Source organism: Juglans regia, chromosome 4 (assembly GCF_001411555.2).
Source record: "Juglans regia cultivar Chandler chromosome 4, Walnut 2.0, whole genome shotgun sequence".
Lineage (NCBI taxonomy): Eukaryota > Viridiplantae > Streptophyta > Magnoliopsida > Fagales > Juglandaceae > Juglans > Juglans regia.
The window spans coordinates 4,117,203-4,139,666 of NC_049904.1; the positions used below are offsets into that span (position 1 = coordinate 4,117,203).

The 22,464-nt window shown below is 35.6% G+C and overlaps 1 protein-coding gene and 2 pseudogenes across 1 annotated transcript; all 3 read right to left on the bottom strand.

Moving 5' to 3' along the window:
- Positions 1 to 7,952: 7,952 nt before the first annotated feature.
- LOC109019049 (protein SODIUM POTASSIUM ROOT DEFECTIVE 1-like) lies at positions 7,953 to 10,038 on the bottom strand. Its single transcript, XM_019001275.2, has 3 exons — positions 9,252 to 10,038; positions 8,721 to 8,796; positions 7,953 to 8,337 (listed from the first exon to the last, which is right to left on the bottom strand). Exons 1-3 carry the CDS (start codon positions 9,867 to 9,869, stop codon positions 8,156 to 8,158), a joined length of 876 nt encoding a protein of 291 aa, XP_018856820.1. The 5' UTR covers positions 9,870 to 10,038; the 3' UTR covers positions 7,953 to 8,155.
- A 6,622-nt stretch (positions 10,039 to 16,660) lies between these two features.
- Positions 16,661 to 20,742, bottom strand: LOC109019556 (annotated as a pseudogene).
- Positions 20,515 to 21,245, bottom strand: LOC109019555 (annotated as a pseudogene).
- Positions 21,246 to 22,464: the final 1,219 nt, after the last annotated feature.

Genomic DNA, 22,464 nt, shown 5'->3' on the forward strand with positions numbered 1-22,464 from the left:
CTCTACCAGTTTAAGGCAATAATCGAATAACTTGAGATCTCATCTTGTACTTTGTTGCAACTGGACGTTCCAACTCAATGAAACTCTACAAACATGATGTTAGATGTAGCGCAGAAGTACCAACAGCGTTTGAGTGGATGGAGGTCTAGGATGAGGGCATGAGGTATGATTTGCTTGAGTCAGTTGGGGGGGAGAAGGGGGCTTGGTGCGCCAGACACAGTTGATTGGGCCAATGTCATGTATTTTATTCAATTTTTGAAGTTATTTTATGATATAACTTTGCGGATATCTTGGATAAAATATCCTATTACGAACATGTATTTCGAGGAGTTCTGGGGGCTTTATGACCACTTGCAATAGAGTTGTACTGGTAGTGTGAGTTCGTTGACTGCAATGGCTATGAGGATGAAATACAAATATAATAAACATTGGGGAAATGTGAAGAACATAAATAGATTGTTATTTATGACTGCAATTTTTGACCCCCGATATAAGTTGGCGATTGTAGAAGATTGGATTAAGGACATCCTAGATGATGAGGACGCTGATTACTTTATTAGATCGCTTAAATGTGATATTGATTATTTATATAGCCATTACAACAACATTGATAAGTCTTCAACCGAAGGTGATAGCTCCTCATGCCCGACCGGCTCGACATTTTCCTAGGATGAAACACATGCACAAAGTTTAAATTTATTGCGGCTATGACGGTATCATCAAAACTGTGCATCGAGGAATATTATGCAGTATAAGTCTGAGCATGAGCGTTATTTAATGAAATATGTTGAGGTACCTAGTGTGTAACGCCCCAAACCCGGTTGGTCTAGAGATTCACTACCTGTTTCTTAAGAACATGTTTCCCAACACAACTAAAATAAAACTCCAAAACTTTATTAGCAAAACTCAATCTCATGTATCTTATATAACCACAATGAAAACTCCACAAAGTCATTAATGCAGCAAAATAAACTAAGAAGTCCACAATCTCCCGGTAGTCATAACAAACCAAACTAATAACTTCATAAATCTTACTAAACCTAAGATATAATTAAATCTCAAAGACGTTAAAACTAAAGAACATCAAAATTCCTTCTTCTAACATCATCTCCTCAGCTTAAACCCGTTCACCAATCTAATCCAGGTCCTCAGTTGGACTCTCCACATCGTTTGAAAAATATTATAATGATAGGAGGTGAGTTATCAACAACTCAGTAAGCAGAAGACTTATGCTAGCGTGCAAACATGAGCATTGGCAAAGTGCAAAATGCAGAACAAAATATTTTACAGAGTTGTCATGCAAAATGAAAATATATTTTCAAAAGTAACAGAGCGATGGTTTTAAGACAAGTAAAACCCGTAATACTTTGGCATAACAAAAATTGAGTATCATCATCAGATCAAAACAGAGCATCACACATAGCAGAGACCATGTTTCACCCCCGTGGTAGGGTTGTGCTAACCCCGGTGGCCAAACTAGACAGAGACATAGGTGAAATTTTTCCTTTATTCTTCTCGGAGCCCCAAGTGTGCACACAGGAAAGACCACAATAAAACCACTTTGTTTCCAAAGTGGGTGCACTCAGAGACAGAGAAGTTGGTACCAACCCAAACAGAGCAGAGCATAACAGAGCATAGCAGAGCAAAGTAGAGATAGAGTCAGATACAAATACCAGTACACCATGCCAAAGGTTTTCAGATGTTATATCAAAATAATACAGAGTACTAAAATAGAATCAGACAGTTTACACACACTGACAACATAAGCCAGAACATCTTTCTAAATAAATGCACAATTTTTCATATTCTCAATATCACTCACTTTTTCAGATTTCAAAAACCACATGATAGAATTTAGCTCATGTCTACACCATGCATGTCAGAATATATTTTTCCTTTCACACACAGATTTCATGAATAATGCAGATAAGCGACCGATGTTGATATTTGTTTTCACAAGTTCCCATCACATCACAAAATATGTAAGTTTTCATAAAATCAACCTCAGTCTTATTAACTTGTATAAAGCCTAGCATAGGAATCCCGCTTACCTGACTCTTGCAGCGTATTATCTAAGCCTTGAAAATGACCTCTATTAGTTTCGTCACCTATTCATAAAATAAAAGAAATATACACCGAGTATTAAATGACAATTGGCATGACCTCATCTAATAATTAAAGAAAAACCCACAATTAACACACTAAGTCAACCACTTAATAACATTGGACAGCCCGCATTCCAACTCAGGAATCATGTACTGGTCTTTGATGTTATCCTAAAACACTCTCCAAGGTCAACGTCAAACATAAAAATAAAATATCAATCTTACTTCAATGGTCGAAATACCAACCCAACAACACAAAAACAGTACCTACTCAACCCGAGTATCCATTTGCTTTACCGCACCACCTCGTCAAAAACCCAAAATTTATAAATCCTTCTTCAACAGCACAACCATCATATTACAAAGCCATCAACTCTGACTATAAACAAAAGCAATCCTTCCCACGCTCAAACAATTAAAAGTCACAATTTACACCATGAAAGAGAATGGTTCACGGTTTTCCTTACCCGTTCAACAGAGTTCAACGTCAAACCACAGTAAAGAGATTAAACACTATGTGGACGGAAGTGAAACAAAGTGAACTGTAAGAAAATGAGCGTCAATGAGGGATTTTAGAGTGGGGAAGAACACAACGGCACTGCCTGGAACAATTCGAAGTCGGAAATGCATGAAACCAGAGAAATAAACTAAGGGGAAGGCGTCGACTAGAGAGCAAAGAGAGAGATTTACCTGAAGACGAAACACTGTGCAAGAGGGAGAGAAGAGTCGAGCTTGAAGAGAGAGAGCACCAACCATAAAACTAGAGGGATGCGAGAGAGAGAACCCAGTGATCTGTTGTATTAGAGGGGTGCGGCAAAGTGAAAATTGATTTTAAGGGAAAAACCGAAAATGAGGAGATTTGGGCATGAGATTCGGAAATCACAAAGTAAAGCCAACAACAAGAAATAAAATGAAACCGGAAAGAAAATGAGAGACGTGGGAGAGAGAGAGTTGCGGGAGAAACAAAAAATGGAACTGAAATGCGAAAAGAGAGGGAGAAAGAAACGGGAGCTGAGGAAGAAGGCACTAACCTCCCTAAATGGTGTTGTTCGGAAGGCCATCAAGACAATAGAATGGCTGGGCCACTTCACGCACTGGTCCAGGCCTCACAACGCTTGGGCCTTACATAGTGAAACATTTCAGATATTAACTTGGTGGAAGGTGAATTCTGATAATTTTCCAGTTATTTCCCGAATAGTCAGGGATGTACTAGCCATTTCTAACATTAAGGTTGCATCTAAGTTGGCGTTTAACACCATAGGTCGTGTCTTGAATGCTTATCGGAGTTTATTGTCTCTGACCATTGTCGAGGCTCTCATTTGCACACAGAACTGGTTAAGTTTAATGCCCATTAGAGTAGATACCGTTGATGTCGGAAGCTATAAAGTTGAATCAGGTAATTTTATGATTTTAAATGATTATTTAATTTATAATTTATATGATTTTGTAGACCTAACTGTGTATCCCAGACTAATTGTGGATGACTGAGACAGAAGCACCGTTGAATGGAGAACCCCAAACCCCTTTATTGGTGAGAAATTTAATACCATCATGCAAAACTTGTTAGAGTTAGAGGTGGAGGTGAGCTCATAATGTAAATGTGTTCTATTTATGTCAAGTATCATTTGGCTGATGGGTTAGAAGTCTATAGTTAAATGACTAAAGAGACGATAGTGCATTTGATCAGTAAAACTTAATGCAAGAAATCAACGATTTCTATCGAGTCATCAACTCAAATGTATGGATTGTTAGGATTGATGTGAAACTGGGCTATTTAAATCAAATCTAGATTATTATTTATATTTTGGTGCTGTAAATTTAACTTTATTGCAAATTTGTAGTTGAAAATTTAAATTTATCATTTGCACTTTGCATACATTAAATCACCTATTTTTGTATTGTACGTGATTTAGTCATTGCACATAGTATTTTAGAATTTTTAATTATTTTTTACATTATTTTGTCTTTTTTTTTAAGATTTTTAAACAAGGATTAATTTTAGATTGGGTCTTCAATATTGGGCTATGGGCCCAAGCCCAATCTAAGTTGGGCAAAGCCTACTCCAACTCCGATTGAAGCTCTAAGCTCCGACTCCACGCTCCAAACTCCGATTAGAGTCGAACTCCAGCTCCAGTTGGAGTCGGGGGAACACTTGGCAGCAAAAACAAAAGGTTTACAAGAGAAATTCGTGGCGTGATACCACTAGGAAAATTGTGGTTTTGGCTTGAGAAGAAAAGCCCTAGACTACATCTCTCTATTTGAAACCTATTGTGCTTCACAAGGGTAAAATTAATGACCACGAGTTTTTTTTTTTTGATTTCTATTTCTGATGTTTGGTTGATTTTTGGAATTGGTATGATCTGTGGTGGTTGATTTTTGGTTGATTTCTATTTCTAATGATTGGTTGATTTTGGTCTGTATGCTCTAGTTCTGTGTTAAGTGATATTGAGACAAACTCTGATTTATTTTGAATGAAAAACCAATGATGCATGTGAAAAAAGAGGCATAATATTTATGTTATTTGTATGCTCTGTGGTCTGCTATAGGTAGTACTATGGAGATGCATAGCAGAAAACAAATAAAGGGAGCATTTACAATCCTAATCATATATTAAGGAAACAAGTAAAGACCCTAGAAGCATATGCAAGTTGCCAATGTATTTATAAAGCATATTCTCGTGTATACAACATTAAAGGCACTTATTAGGCAAAATTGAGCAAAGCAAGGCCCCATGAATTCAGCTACATCTTGCAATTTATCCTTACTTATCAATAACTCAGAGAGAGAGAGACAAAGAAGAAGATTTTTATAAGACAACTACATGAGCCAAATTTACATTTTACTCATAAATCAAACATCTTTTGGGATAAACTCATTTAGCTTCATTAGCCTTCACATTGTACCTGTAGCTCCTAAATTGTTTCTCCTGTCTTTACCTCAACTCATGCTGTTATTTACTTCTTTATAGGTCAATATTCATTAAATATAATCCCATAATTATCCACATAATGGCCATATCATTTCTTAGTCCCCAAACTTTTGATATAACAAAGCATGGATACTTTATAGCTCTCTCATAAACTTTCATTCATCGTCATTAAATTTATGTGATCATGCAACACTCTCCAACAGCATTGCGTGTTAGTAAGAAGTGTTAGTATTGCCTTGAATGACTTTATGTTAGTGCTTATACATTAGTGCTTATATTGAAAATTGTCCTCTTTCCTCATTCCTGTACCTATTTACATATTATATAATAGTGCTTATATAGGAAATAGCTGCTCCAATTGCTATAATCTGTGTGTTTGTATAATCTACTCATCATTGCTCACTCTCTAGCTGGACAATTTTATTATGATTACTACATGCTCATGACTGGAGGTTGGACAATTTTATAAATAACTGTCCAGCTGATATTCAAGTTGTTTGACTCCTTAAAAGTAACAATTTCTTAAAGGATGGACACATCATTCGATGATGACCCATTCTTCACCACTTTCTTACAAAGTGGAGGAGAAGGTTGTAATAACACCCCAACGCACACGGAACATTTTCATGTTGTGGTCTAAGCAACCCCCTTAAAGGTGAAAATAGGTCACAGTGAAAAAAAGTTCAAAGACGTGTATCTTTCACTGTAGAGGAGGATAACCTTCTTGTAGTCTCTGCTTGGCTCAACATTAGAATTGATGTCATACAGGGTACTGATAAAAACTTAAATGTGGAACAAAATTTCAGATTTTTCTCACCAGTATTAAAAACCAAACCATGTGAACCATTTTGTAGGGTCATTGATCAATTGTTAGTCCATGATTTAGAAATACACAAATAAGTTTTGTGTATTTGTAGCACAGGTAGAATCATTGCACCTGAGTGGTGCGATGGAGCAAGACAATGTATGTACGTTTTCCTTTAATTATTCAATTATGTAGCTTAGATTTATGAACTAACAATATTCTTTTACCTTTTCAGATTGAAAAGACAAAACTTATTTACTAAGAGATGGAGAACGCAGACTTCACAATGGAGCACTGTTGGTGTCTTTTGAGACACCAATCCAAATGACAGCAACACATGATGACACTGAATACGAGGAAAAGGCCACACGATAAACATCCAGCCAATGGGCATTCAAGTCAAGCTGCCAATGACGCTGCGGAGGAGAACGTGGAGGTTCTTGGAGAGAGGCCTCTAGGCAAAAAAATTGAGAAAGAGAACTTGAGGAAGTGGAAGTCCGGGGAATCTAATGATGCTGAGTTCAACAAGGCGTTAGTTCAAATGAGGGAGGATAGATGGTTGTGCATGGTAGAGAGGAGAGTAGCGGTGATGAAGGCATATTGCGATAGATGTGCATAACTAGAACTTGAGAAGAAAAGCTACGAGGCGGAGATTATGAGATTGGATCTTGCTGGCATGAATGCCATGCATCTCAAGATTCAAGACTACTTCCTTAATATTCAGAGAGAAATTTTTGAGGCATCTACGAATAGTTTCGAAGGTACATTTGAGAAATCTCCAACCACATCTCATGGAGGTGTGTAATTGTTGGGCAGATTTGAAGTTACTAGTAGATCTTATCTTTTTTTATTTTTGAAATGGCTGATATTCTTTTGAAATTGTGATCTGATTTCAACAATAGCATGCTAGAAATGGATAGATATTTTTTTGTGGGCTGGTTGTAAACTATTGGAATTGTGGGTAACATTGCTAGTAGAATCATTGCAAGCTGTTTGTTAAGTTTGGAAATTCTTTTGTGGACTGGTAGGTTGGATTTAATTTCCAAGATGTTTTGTATTTGGATTGTGGGGTTGTCGGTGTATGGTTTGGATTTATTTTCCAAACTAGAACTTGCGTTTGATTTTGTGTATGGTCAACTTGCATGTACCAGGAAATACTAAGTTTAGATTTTTCCAGATTAAGTTATGATTTTGTACTGGTTTTGTGCATGACTATACTTGTGTCTGATTTTTCGTCATGGCTATATTAAGTTCTAATTTGTGTAGTTGGCTATAATAAGTTATGTTTTTGTGCATGGCTCCTGGTTTTGTTTTGCTGGATGTCGAATGCCCAGTGTTTTTGTGCATTGCTCCTATTCTCATCAACTCAATGTTAGTTAGTTTGTGTCATTTAAGGATCTTGCACATGTTTGGATCCTTGTTTTCTCCCTTTCATTAACGTGTGGTTGCTTTGGGCAGGTTCTAAGCATGGGTAACTTAGGATTAATGGGCTGAAGTGGTGGTGACAAAGAGTTTTCCATATCTGGTCTGCCATGACAACCTTGGGTTTGTTTTTTTTTAACTCTACATTTCTGTCCTTATTTTTCAGGTTCCTTTGCTTCTATATTGTACATTGCAAATTCTATGTTTTTTGAAGATGAAAAATAATAGATGAGAAATAATAATTAAAAATTAGATTATTAATTAACATATGGTAAGTGTAGTTGTAAAACATAAAAAAAAGTTAAAAATATTATTATTAAAAAAATAATATTATATTATTATTTTGACTAATATGGAGCGTTACATCTTGAATAATTTTAGTTTTATGCAAAACATGCTCTTTTAGCTAAATTTTGGATATGGCTTTAGCTAGACTAATGTCAATTCTTAAAGAAAAATATTTTAACTATAAAGAGATTACATAAAAGTAAATCTATAAATTGACATGATTTGATGCAGTATATCAGATTATAAACTTATTTTTAATATAAAGTAATTTTTATAGATCACGTAAATCCACATCAATTTATAAATTTATTTTTATGTAATCTTTTTATATCTATAACAGTTATCATTCTCAAAAGATCCTCCTCTTTTTATACAAACAGAAAGTTAAAAATCTTACGGGCACTGAGCATAACTGGAAAAGATGAGGACTCAGAAGCCACTTCTTAATTTGCTTTAATTTCTTTTACTTTCCACCAAGTGGCACAATTCTATTTCTGCTACCCATGCTAATCCTGTCATTTACACTAACATCAAACATTTGATGCTCCCACAACCCTTGCCATAATTTCCGAATCTTATCATTTTTAACGTACGATTTCTATAAATTTACTTTTCGATTTCTACATGACTAGATCCATTTGCAGGAGCTGATGAAGGTGATGAAACTGTAGCTGGCCAAAACTGTGCATGTTTCACCTTTGAGACGCTTGCCAGGACGGCCGACGGGGTCACATCTCCCATGATTGTCACCTTTTTTGCTTTGAAGTCTATGTTGAAGGACGTCACTCCTGCTCACATATATAAAAATGTTAAAAGAGTTCTGTAAAGTTCCTATATTGTATTTATCCTGCTCTAAATTATAGTAAATTGCAGCGAATTCTCCACCACTCGAGAGCTGGAGATGTGACAGAGAAAGGACAACAGTATAGTAATAATTGTCAAATTAATATCTTTATTTTCTTAAAATAAAAATTAAATAAAAATAAATTTATAAATTAACATAATTTAATATAATATATCATATTATAAAATTATTTTTAATATAAAATAAAAATAAATATAATAGATCACATAAAATTACATTAATTTATAAAAAAAATTTATATAATTTTTTTTAAGAAATTTTCACTTTTAAATAAAAGTAACCGGCACAAAATTATAGGCAGCATACCTTCCATTCTAGATAGATGTTTCTTCAATTTTCCTTCACAGCCTTTGCAGTGCAGTGACACCCTCAGGACCACAACCTGCGAGCAATTTCATTAATGTCACCAACAACACTACAAGCTATATTATCATCCTAATCATGATAATCATCACCACCTATACATAAAACATAACAGGTTCCACATAAAACTGGCTTGTATTTTCCAGTACCATGTCAACTTGGTTTCAAGAATTTGACAAATAGTCCAGTACTTAAGCATTTTCATCATCTGAAGTACTTTAAGAACTAAAAACATGTATAAAATAAAAACCTACATCGTTGGTTGTGTTGATTCTGGTTTAACTTGGAATGCATTAAAGAAACAACCCCACAAGCAAAAGTTTATAGTTTTTCTTCTTTTCTCTTTATCTTTCTTCCTTATTAATCTGGTTTCTTGTGAAATACATCTAAGGAAAAAAAAAAAAAGTTTCAAGAATATTGCTGATCATGCTAAAAGGCTAGCCTTTCCAAATGAAAGAGAGACTGCAAACGAACCTGGTCAGAGGAAGGAGATTTTGGGGAGGACGACGAAGAAGGTTTTGAAGCAGCAGATTCATCTTCTTTTGTAGATTGAGTGATCTTCTTCTTGTTTTTTTCATCATCAACCGGAGCCAAAGCCAAAACCGGGTCGTAATCCGACAACCCATCGAAGTAAGCAGTGTCGCTCAATAAATATCTAGACGAAGCAGGAGTAGTGATTAAGTCATCCTGTTTAGCCCAAATCTTCCTTATAATTTCAGTTGCCTGAGAAGAATTCTTGTTGATGATTTGATCCTCAGCTGGCGTAGCCACACTCTTCTTCTTTTGATCAGTACAAATTGTCTTAGTGGTAGAGCTTTTCTTGTGGTGGCTGTTAGGCTTTGAAGAAGAAGAAGAGCTTTTCTTGGACTTCCGGTAATGTTTGGGATTGATGGGAGGGTGAGAAGAGCAAGGAGCAGTGGAGAGAGGTTTGGGGCTTGATCTTCTTGAATCTCTAATGATGGGGTTGTGGCGGTCGATGGCTCGGCCGCCGAGTTGAATGGTGGAGGAAGAGGAGCTGCAGGAGGCTTGTTCCATGCTCAGACATATGTCTGTTGAGGCTTGGGATGCGCAGAAGATATCTATGCCTTTCATCTTTATCTTTGGATAACGATAATCGTGTAGAGGTAGCAGAACTAGTGGTTTACGGAATCTGCATATATGATTTGAGAAAGAGAAACTCTATCCAAAGTAGATGGCTCTATTCATCCAAACACAAGTTGGTTCTGCTTTTAAGCTTGAACTCTAGAGAGGGGAGAGGGACAGACAGACAGCTCTAAAAAAGTTTACAATATATATGAACATTTTATAATTTCCGAAAATTTTTATATTAGTAAGTTCATATAGTTGACATGATAAGATTTAAGTAAATGATTACTTTTTAAATTTGACATACCATGTCAAATTATATTGGTTTCTAGCTTTCTCTTTGTAATTCACTTTATAAATCCAACACTTTAATTGAATGTTCTTGTGAGGCGGGTTCTTGTGAGGGGGGGACCTTTTGAGAGAGGATCCAGACCTAAAGAGATCAAGCCACAGAGACTCCAGACCCCTCAGACGAAAACCTAAAGCAGGCTAGAAGCCCAGATCGAGAAATCACATATTGAGCCCACGACCACAGTTCCATCTGGAAAGGCTTTGGCACTGAGCTCGGCCACGCCAAGAAGCCCACCATAAGGTAGTGATTGCCTGGGGACTCGGTGAACTGCCAAGCCCTGCCATAAGATACATTGTAGACTATCACTGCTGGACATAGGCGGTTGGGTGTGTCTGATCATGGGCACGCCAGGCTCGAGACACGTTGCATTCAATGCGTGTCATGGAACTCAACATGCAATTACATGCTGCTAGAGGTACCGTAGGACGGCTAAGCCATGACCTAACACTTTGCCACGGTAAGAGGGTGGCAGCAGGTCTTATTCGAGCACGACTTGACACACCACGATCTCCCTTGACAGTTTGAGCTGCGACCTGACACACTGTCACGGTAGGAGGGTGGTAGTAGGTTTGACCCAAGCATGACCTCATACCACACGATCTCCCTCGACAATCGGATTCAAACTAGATATAAATAACAATCATCCTTCCCCAGGAAGACTTTCTAGTTGAAGTTTTCTGGTTTTAAAACATGAAAAATATTTATATACAACTGAATACTGTCAGTTTCCGTACGTATGCTCTGTTGACCAGTTGGGCATTCCCTATAAATTAATATTTAATTCTTAAAAACTCATTAGAAACTGTACAAAAATATTTAATGTTTGAACAAAGACAGGAGAGTCAGATGAGACACAGCAACGGCTATTCAACCAGCAAACGCCTTCTTCTTTTGTTACTGGGGCATGCTTGAGCAATAATGTTGTGTTTTTTTGCATAAACAACTTAAGTTCTACCTTTTATTGGATGACAGAATAAATCAAAATCATGAGAGACCAAAAAGCATATACATATATATATATGTATGTATGTATGTATGTATGTAAACTTTCCTTCCTTTTATTTTTCCTACACATGCGATCATTAATATGGCTTATCAAAGGTAGTTAAGTGATTTCGAGTTTTTCTTTTGAAGTTATTTGCATTTTGGATCGGCTTATGACCTTATTGGATTATGCATTTTCATATGCATCTATATATTTGTATAATAGTATCTTAAATTAGACTGCATTGAATTATGAATATTCAAAAATTTGCATAACTATGAATAATGTTTATACAAATTTGAAAATATACTGTTCACTCACAAAATCTTAATTTACTATTTTTTTCTCTCTCCTACTCCCACTCTCTATCTCGTCACCAATAAAAACAAACCCTCTCTTGAAACATTTATTTCTCCTTGCTCTCTCTCTCTCTCTCTCTCGACACTAGCAGAAAGAAATCTAAAAGAAAAAAATAAATAATAATAAAATAATTTGGCTCAAAAATGAATATTCCAATGTGAGATTTTTTTTTTTCAAAAGTAATCTCTAAAAGATGTGATTTTGCATATGCATATAGAGAAACTAATATTAGTGCTCTTATAAGTTAGGTTCTACAATACTAGATCAAGGATGTTTGCAATTTGGTTTGGGATTTTGTAAGAAAAATTGTAACTCTCGAAATGCTTGAAATTCTTATCACGGTATTCGTTCATCATAAGTGAGCACTAACGATATCATCCGCTCTTTTAAGAGCAATCATGCTGCAGCATAATTTAGATTCTAATGGAACAAATGCTGCCACCGCCAATTGATAAATCAACTGGAATATATCTTCATGATGATGATAGATGAGACGCAAAGCCACTTTCTTTCTCTACCCATCCATTCAACTTTATAGAATCAGATGCTTCTATTGCTTTCTTGCTGCTCTTCTTTTCACTTTCTTCCTTTGCATTTATCACATAGCTAGCCCCCTCTCCCACAAATTAAAGAATGCCAACCTCGAACGATTCCATATTTTTCCCTATTCATTCATTTATCACAATCACTCTCACAACCCATCTTACTTGTCAATATATAGATTGAAAAGAGTGGAGCTTTTGATAGTGGAAGAATATTGGGGTCCCTGAGGTGTACATGTTCGTCCACAAATTTGCTTCCTTTTCCCATTTTCATATTCTTCTTCTACTGATAGGATCTTTGCTTCTTTTGTTTGTCATTGTCCCAACTGTGTTTATTGGTTTCTAATCAATCTCCCAAAATATCTCTTTAATTGATCTTTAATTTGGTAAGCATGCAGCTTGTCATTTTAGGGTTCAATGCATTTACCTCTTGAGAAATGATAGTTGCAGTCGTGAGTGTGCAAGCGCCATACAATTATTTTAAAATAAATAAATAAATATGAGACTCACATGAAAAAATAATAAATTTTTAATAGTAGACTTCACTTTTTTTAAAGTAATTGTACAATGCTTGTGCAGACTACTTGCATGTAACATTACTCTTAGCTCTTATAGATCAATTGCTACAGATGAACACGTGACCTTCAGCGAGTGGAAATCTTAGATATATGAGTTATAGAAAAAAAATTGCCAAGATAGATGGACCTAGCTAGATTTTTACTCTTTCAAATAATTAAGTGTCCCAAGATTTGATTTTTGATATTTATTATTGTGTGTATATAAGACTTTCGAACAACATTAAATAGTCAATACAATTTGTAGAGATGTGACGTCCTATATATCTCTCTGTCGGCCTTATAATCCGGATAAAAATATTAGGAGATTATAATAATGTAAGAGGAAGGTCTCCCAAGAGAAAGTATCTTGCTCCATGTGCACTAATAAAAAAAAGCTGAAAAGCAAATAAAGAAACAAACAATAATATTTCTTTGATTTGGGTAAGGAAAAGCTTTGGAGAAATATCAAGGTTCCGTATTCCAAGCAAGGTGCAAGCTGATCAGAGTGATGATATAGCAACCCTAAGGTTAATTCGGTTGTATTCAAAATCTACCTCAATTCATCTCATCTTATCATTATAATTTTTTTAGATTTTTACACAAAATATAATAAATAATTCAATTTTTATTCTACTATTTACAAACCATCTCAACTCATTTCTGAATACAAACCACTCCTAAAGATAATACTTTTGTATTGTCTTAGTGCTTACGTATCTTGGAATGCAGACTTTACATTATCACTCTGGATGGTAGACGAGTGGATGAATGGAAGGTAGGAGAGGAAACGAGTGCAGAGAAAAACTACCCTACCATTGTTTGTTTGAAAGTTGGTAGCAAGACCGAAAGGGATGAGGGCTCCATCTAAAGCCCATCTACCACCTTTCACTTCGGCATAAAAGGAAAGAAAATGATTTATACATAATATTTTATATAATTATATTTTAAATTAGAAATATTTTTATAAAACATCTTATAAAAATAACATAATTTTATAAAAATATTTTCATTTTATAATATTATTATTAAATAGATTATTCAATGTGTTATGTGTATATCATTACTCTAAAATAATCCTTGCTCCTAACAATCGACATTCTTTCTTTACCTTTCTTTTTCTCTCTATAGCTTTTCCATCATTTCTACAAAAGAAAAATGATATTCCTCATTATTTTAACTATTATCTTTTCATCATCTAATCATTTAGAAAAATTCTATTTCTAAGCCTCATACACCACACACCATCCTTTTTATGATTTTTTTAATTTTATTCTCTTACCAAATGTGTGGTATATGGATTATGAGTAGAATAATTCAATTATTTTAAGAATAATAAAACCAAAAAAAACTTTAAAAAAATTTTAAAAATATAAAAAAATTTTGATGTGTGGTGTATGAGCTTATGAATAGCAACGCTCAATCATTTAATTTGATATAAAAAAAAGAGATAAAAAGAGTTCGGATGAGAAAAAGCATTATTCTTTAATGTCTAAACCCAAGAGCATCCCAGCAAAAAGGTTATGCTCAGCTGGGTACCACTGTAATTCTGTTAGTGACTGCCATTTTGTATGGCATAGCCATAAACCTCTCTCTCTCTCTCTCTCTCCGCTATTTTATTCACTACTCAAAGGTAAGGCTGTGCATAAATGGCTTTGGGTCCGATCCGTTCGACTAACCAATCCGCCCAACCCGAACAAAAACGGGTTCATCGGGTCAACATATAATAGGCGGGTTGTGTTTAGTCGAAACCGACGAAACCGATTCTCTTCTCACCCACTGCCTGCAGAAACCCTAGCCAGTGGCGTTCTCCGCCACCCCGATAAATTTCACTTGCATCACCAAATCGTTCATGGTCAGTAGCAAACAGCGTTACTTTTGACGGATTCGGACCCGAGGAGGCGTAGTTTCAGCTTGGAGGTTTTTGGGGACGAGAATTCCAAAAGGATCGGCCAGGTATTACTCAAAAAGAGTGGGAAAAACACGTGCTTGTCGGATTTTGCGCTATCGACGTGCTTCGGAGCTTCACCGAGTGTATAAACAACGGTAAAGGGAGTGCTTTGCCATCTGAACTAGCTGGGTTGTGTGTAATCAGAGCAGAGAAGGAGATTTCTAGCTTCTTCAATGGAGGTGTGAGCGAGGACAAGATGGGGTCGGTTTCCGAGCATAGAGAAAGATTGGGATTTGCATCCCTTACCCATCACTTCTTTGCCTTTAAAGTCTGGGTGAGTAGTCCTTTGTTCATCTGTTTTCTTCCTTACGTATTTTTGAATTCTTGGATTGATGAAATTTCCTCTTAGTCATGCGAGGAAATAAAAATAAAATAAAGACAGGAAGAAGAAGAAATGAGAGGATGACCTCTCGGTATATGCTTTATTTGCAATGTTAATTTGGATGGAGTTATCTCTAGTATTTTTTAAAGCAAGATCTGAAACCTAGAAATGCTCTTGAAGTTGAAGCTGAAATATTATGTTTTTCTTTGGTTCAGTTTGTCTGAGGATCAAAGGGAAGCTCAGGAAGGCATGAACAGAGCTTGGAAACTGTACCTCAGCTGTCCAATTCTGTCCTACCATACAGTTTCTCTAAAATCGTCAACCCAAAAGTCTAAGGGTATGTTTGGTAGCCAAATTACTCTCGATACTTTTTAAATATTTTCGTAATTTTGAAAATACTTCACATCTCAAACAATTTAAAATATTCTTAATACGACCCACAAATCCACTTCAATCTCTACTCATAATTATTCACAAATATTCTATAATACTTATTACTATAATATATAAATAAAAAATAAAATCACTATAATATTTATCACTATTAAATATAAATAAAAAATAAAGTCGCTATAATATATAAATAAAAAATAAAGTCGCTATAATATATAAATAAAAAATAAAATCGATATAATATATAAATAAAAAATAAAATCACTATAATATATAAATAAAAAATAAAATTCTTATAATATATAATTTAAAAATAAAATCACTATAATATTTATCACTATTAAATATAAATAAAAAATAAAATCATTATAATATATAAATAAAAAATAAAATCGCTATAATCTATAAATAAAAAATAAAATCATTATAATATATAAATAATCTATAATTAAAAAATAAAATTATTATAATATATAAATAAAAAATAAAATCACTAAAATATATAAATTAAAAATAAAATCACTATTATATATAAATAAAAAATAAAATACTATAATATTTATCACTATTATATATAAATTAAAAATAAAATCACTATAATATATAAATAAAAAATAACATTACTATAATATTTATCACTATTATATATATATAAATAAAATCATTATAATATTTATCACTATTATATATAAATTAAAAATAAAATCATTATAATATTTATCATTATTATATATAAAAGTAAAATAAAATCACTACAATATTTAATAATATTAAAAAATCACTATAATAAAATCATTATAATATTTATTACTAAAAATAAAATCACTATAATATTTATGGGACCCATATATTTTTCAACTACCTATTCAAAAGTCAACAACTCAACATACTTCACACGTCCAAACAACTTTAAATACTCTCAATGGGACCCACAAACTCACTTTAATTTCTACTCATAACTATTCATAAATATTCTCAACACTTTTCAACAATTCTCACTATCCAAACCTACCCTAAATGGTGATGAATGCTGTGTCATAATTCAAGGAAATGATAAACCAGCTGATCTTTAAAAACTGAAAAACAAAAAATTTCGAACCCAACCCAACCCGACTTGAATAGTATGGGTCTTGTCAGCTTTTTTCTGACCAAGCTTTTTTCTTAACCACTTTCCACACACCGTATATAGCTTAGTTAGGATGCCAAACTGATAAGATCCATGAATAGTGACTAGAGTTCTGCTCTAGACTTGAAAGATTCTAGAAATTGGCATTAAAGAGAAGCTTTTCACAGGGCAGCGTAGCTTGAACTCTTTCTGAGACTTCAATTAGGTGCAAATATGAAGATTAAAATTATTTCTCAAGAAAACTTTGAAACCATTTTTAAAATAACACGAGACATAAAGCTCCCTACCAGATCAGAGACATATTGGAAGCTTCGGGTTTGCTTTCCGTCCCCATATACTGTTAATGGCTGTTTGCGTATTGCCTACTGAAGATAACCCTTATAGTTAGAAAACTATTCAACAATAATCTTCTTCGGGACTTTTCCATTTCTAGTATTTTTTTAATGAACATGTAAGAAAACCAAAAGATATGAGTTGAGTTTACAACCTGAGCAACGAAGTTGCTAACAATACGTCCATCATCTAAACACATACGAGGGCCGTATGTGTTAAAAATGCGAGCAATACGAACCTGTAAAGGTTAAGCCTACCATCAGTACCAGCAGGTCAATCATCTATTTACAAGTGTAGTGAAATGGCAGGAATGACAACATATTTAGAGCTGAACTAGAATTTTTTATTTTTTTTATAAGTGAAATAGAATATTAGAAGGAAATCATATCTCACTTTTAATTGCATTATTTTATAACTTGGGTCAGTATGAAGGACCTGCAAAGCGTGCAGATACTAGAGCAGATCTAAGTTCGTGTCTTGACACATAGTTGCAACTCAACCATAAAATATATGATGCAGCCAAAATCAGAAAAACAGTGAACTTCACAAGGCTTAGAGAGGCCAATCCAAATTCCTTTTCATCTCAACCCACAGTAGTTGAGGTCAATCTCTGATGTCCCACAGTCCTGCTTCTAAGTGGTCGGGCTGTTTTTTGAAGTATAGCAGCCTTCCTTTGCACTGCTGCCACTTCAGAAATCACATAAAAGCATCAATAGTCTCAACCACACACAATAGAAGAGAGACGTTTCACCCACGAGCCCCTCCCTTTCATCTCTTCTGTCAGAAATTCATTTGCTCCACCGCCACCACGCCGCCGCCTAAGAGCGAAGTCAGTTCCACCGCCACCATGTCCGTCTGATGCCGACCGACCGTCCGTTGCCTACCTTCAACTCTCACACTCCTTTCTCCTCATCTCAAATCTCTTCTTCGACCAAAAAGTAACAGATCTCCCCCTCTCAGCACAGATCTCTTCGTTGGCAAAGCTTGTATCATTTTCAAAGCCATACATATTCGCTTACGGGTATGCATTACAAAAAAATTGATGAAGGAAAGAAAAAAAAATATCTACCACGAGAGGTATTACCCGTCCCCATACGCCTAAAATTCGAGACCAAGAAAAAAAAGAGGAAGAATAATGCTATTTGCTTCTTGAATTTGTTCAACATGAAAACAACCCAAATTATTACGAAGATCAACTAAAAGGAAAGAAAAAAAAAATCGACCACACGAGGTATTACCATCCCCATACTCCTAAAATGTGAGACCAAAAAACCAAGAGGAACAAGAATGCTATTTGCTTCTTGAGTTTGTTCAAGATGAAAACACCCCAATTGTTACGAAGGTCAGCAATGGGAAACCTCTAGGGTTTGGAAACTAAATATCTTTCCATATATAGGAACCAAGGCTTTGACTCCATAACCATAAATAGCATATGAAAATCTTGATATTTACACAATACACTTGTGATTTTCTCTTCTACATTTTAGCAAACACCTTGTATGCACACCATGTTCTCCATCGCGCAGCTCTTCTGCGTTTCCATCATCATTTTCCTTGATACAAACAACCAACCTTCATACCTCCAACATAAACCCTAATACTTCAATCCATCAAAATAGAGAACAGAGAAATTTTCCGGGTCTCCCATTTTCTAGCGCGAATTTTCTAGATTTTGCTCTCGTGCAATTCCAAGCAGCAAAAACCCTTGATATTGTATTTGTTTTATTTGTATGTGAACATGAAGAAGCCTCGAACCGTTTGGGAAAAACACACTCTGTTCTCCATATTCTTGTATCTGACTCCTTCATTTTGAGATTTCACCTCCTCCAATGCACCCTTCAATCCTAGGGTTCTTGACGCTAGATTGGCCTCCTATTCATGTTCCCGATGCCGGACTGGAATTGGTGGGCCACATGCGCATCATCGAGCACCTTGGATACAACGACGTAGGAGATTTAACTACAGTCGGAGATGGAGCAGCTGCTTGAGGAGAAGGAGCAGAAACTGGAGGAGTCACTGCCGGAGTGGTGGGAGATGAGCTTTTTTGTAAAGGGAGAGAGAGTGCAAAGGGAGAAACTAGTGGGGGCTGAGATGCACAACATCTCCATGATAATTGTGGTGGGATGCCTATGTGTCACTTAATTATTGGTGGGCTGTTAATTGAGTAATATTGGATGGACCGGTGCTAAGGTTTTCTCATATGATAAAGGTGCATTGCATATCAAGTCTCACATTGGTTCCTTCTTGGTTCAACTGTGCTATATAATTATTATAAAAGAGTTTGGATTCAATATTGACTAGTTCTTTTGGAGTATAAATCTATATATGACTTGGGCTTTTCCTTGGATCATTACAAATGGTATCACAACCAATCTAGTAACACCATGTGGTATTGGTCACTCAGTTCCATGTGGACTCTTGAAGATGACATCAAAAATTTGAGTGGGAGAGATTGTAATTCCTCACAAATTCCCACATAGGGTGGGAGATCTATGATAGACGTCAATGAATATGATAAAGGTGTACTGCATATGAAGCAACAATGGTTCTTTACAAGGTGGAACTGGGCTTTATTACTATTTCATGAGCTCCATTTGCAACATCGACTTGTCCTTTTGGAGTACAAGATCAGAGGTGGTTTGTGCTATTCTTTGAGTCATTGCAAAGCTTATAAATCATAGATGTTGATACAAACACTAGAATAGGATAACAATATGCTGCAAAATAGATATGTCAAGATACCTCTTCTTGTGGGACAAATAGCAGGGGAAAAACATATTTGCCCCAGAGTGTGTGTGCATGCATCGTGTGAGTGTGCTTTTTGTTTTCGATTTTGTAACTGACACCAAAACTTTAGAAACACATGCATCTAGAAAAAAGTCCTAAAAATTAAAACCAGGCACTGGCCAATTGGTTCCTAAAATTCCTGATAAATCTTCCAAAATAAGAGTTTCAAGGAAACTTTTTTGATAATGATACAGACCAAGGATGGTAAGCTTCAAAACTATATTGCATAAACAAATGTCTATGGAGAATCAGCTAAAGGCAAACAAAAGGATATTTAAGTTGATATTAATACATTCACTTATAAGTATGGGCACGGTCATTCAAAGTTTGATCTCTTGAGCCCTGGAGAGTTTCTTATTATTCCAATTGGGCCGTGTTGCATATGATTACAAGTGCATGTATTCTTTTAACTTCATATAAAAGATAACGGAAAAGATCTAGGTTGGTATACTGAGTAATACAATTAAAATCATAAAATAGTAGCGTCTTCTTACTTAATACCTAGTTGTGTAGCTAGTGTATTCGTAAATCTCAGAATTAGTTACCTCAACATCTGCACCTCAATGATAATCCATTGCTAAGGTTTTCGCTGTCCGCTTTCCTTCATCATAGCAGCTCCTCTGACCTAATTATTGTCAATGTACATTAGACACGCAAACAACACCAATGCGTCATGAACTAAACATCAACAACAATGATCTATCATAAAGACTTCACAAAATTATTTAACTACCATCTCACCTATCGGATTCACGTTTCCCCAATACGTTTCTTTCTGGGGATGCTCAAGTGGGTCGCCATAAACCTCACTCGTGCTCGTAAGCAAACACCTTGCTCCAATTCTCTTTGCTAGACCCAACATATTCAGGGTACCCATCACATTAGTCTTGTAATAACAGTCAAGGGCCTCAAAACACTTGAAATTCAATAAATAAACAATCCCAATTGCATTTTTTCATTGTTCTATCAAATTCCCAACTGAATCTATCGAAAAATCAAAGCAAAAAGTGAAGAAACTTGAGAAGGATATGATGGTCTTGACGGGATTGTACTTATAATGAACGGGGGAGGCCGGGCAAGCCAAGTGGTAGATCTGATCCACCTCAAGGAGTATCGACTCCATGAAGTCGTGGCGGATTAGCTCGAACCTCGGGTTCCCAAACCGGTGAACTAAATTCTCCTTCCTCCCGGTGAAGAAATTATCGATTACAATCACATCGTCACCTCTGTCTAGAAGCTTTTCGACAAGGTGGTTACTGACGAATCCGACACCACCAGTGACCACAATCCTAGATCTCTTCTGTGGGAGCCCGGCTGGGACTCGCCCGACCTTGCCGTGATGCGTGGGATATGGAACGGAGTAAGAGACCTGCTCGCGATGGGCAAGTTCGTCAGAAAAGTGGCGCGAAATGGAGGAGGATGAGGAGTTGGGCTCGGAGGGGCCGAAGCTGGACATCGTTGGCTGGAGAATGAAAAACATGGAACCAATAAAAATCTCAACAAGGATGAACATAAGGCTCTATTCTCCGAGGAGGTAGTTGATGGATCTGGGGTGTTTTATGGTTTTGGGAAAGTATTGTGAGGTTGGGCCCATGGGGATCTCTTCGTCTCGTCTGTGGTTCCCGATGGATTGCTTGTGCAACTGTTTCATGCTTCAAAAGTTGACACTGAGCTTTGCCTGGTTCTGACAATGAAGACCTGTGGAGCTTCCCAACACCCCTCAAGCCTTTTGTAGAAACAAAGCTTTGATTTGGTGTTGGTGGATTGGATTAGAAGGGTTTCAGCCACTGAGGTAGTAGCTGAAGCAAGCTGTGTGCATCAATCTATGGTTGCCTTCTACGTCTGAGAGAGTGAAAGCAAAGGAACCATGGAGGGAGATAGCGTAGGAGTTAGATCCACGGAATAGAGTAATTGGAAAGCGAATGGGGAGAGTGTTCGAACGTTTTACCTACCGAGGAGCTAGTATTTGGTGTTGCCAGGTCAGTGCTCTTGTGTGGACTTTTTTAAGATTCAGAAATGATATTCGGAGTATACACATCTTGAGAAAGTTGTGTTTGAAAGTTTGGATTTTATTTGTGAGTTTAGAAAAAATTGATTAGATGAAAATTTTAAAATCTAAAAATTTGAAATTAAAAAGAAAACATATTTAAGTAATGTTTGGAAAGAAAATATCTAATAATACTTGAGAACAATTGTGTTTCCAATTCGACCTAACATCTTAGCGATCAGGACTCTTGCTTTACTAACCACAAAGCGATCTTCACAATTAAGGGCTTAATTTCTCAAAACTTAAATATTTTGGAACTAACTCAATTATTAAAATAGATGTAATAATATTTTGTTACTTCATTAAAACTCTGCGATAAAATAGTCATTTACAACTTTATGAGAAATGATAGTTGCAGTCATGAATATACAATCGTCACACAATCATTTAAAAAAAAAAAGAATAAATACAGGACCCACATGAAAAATAAATAAATTTTTTAATAGTGAACTCCACTTTTTTTCAAAACAACTGTACGGTACTTGTGCACTCAACGACTGTATATAGCATTACTTAAACTTTATTTATAGGTTATAGACATTTTAGAAGGTTTGTACCATAAATATGGTGAGAATGGACCAAATTGAATGATATGTTATGGTAATACTTAGTAATGGGCACCCCATGACCAATATAGTTTTCACATGGGTGGAAAGTTAGAAGCAGTTAATTAACTCCCCACCACTAACATTTAATTTTATGGAAGTTGATTAATCACCCCTTTAGAAATCTTAAATGAGACTTTTACATACGTTAATTTTATGAGTGTGAAAAAGTGGGCGTACAAAACAAAGACTCTCATCTCTCTTAACGATTTATTAGAGCAACCATCTTGATCTCCTTATCTTA

Excerpts from the sequence above, each read along its gene's own strand:
- LOC109019049 (XM_019001275.2), bottom strand. The coding sequence starts at position 9,869 with ATGAAAGGCATAGATATCTTCTGCGCATCCCAAGCCTCAACAGACATA. Across the intron at positions 8,797-9,251 it reads AATCTCCTTCCTCTGACCAG|GTTGTGGTCCTGAGGGTGTC; the intron begins GTTCGTTTGCAG and ends AATTGCTCGCAG. Across the intron at positions 8,338-8,720 it reads ACATCTATCTAGAATGGAAG|GAGTGACGTCCTTCAACATA; the intron begins GTATGCTGCCTA and ends ATATGTGAGCAG.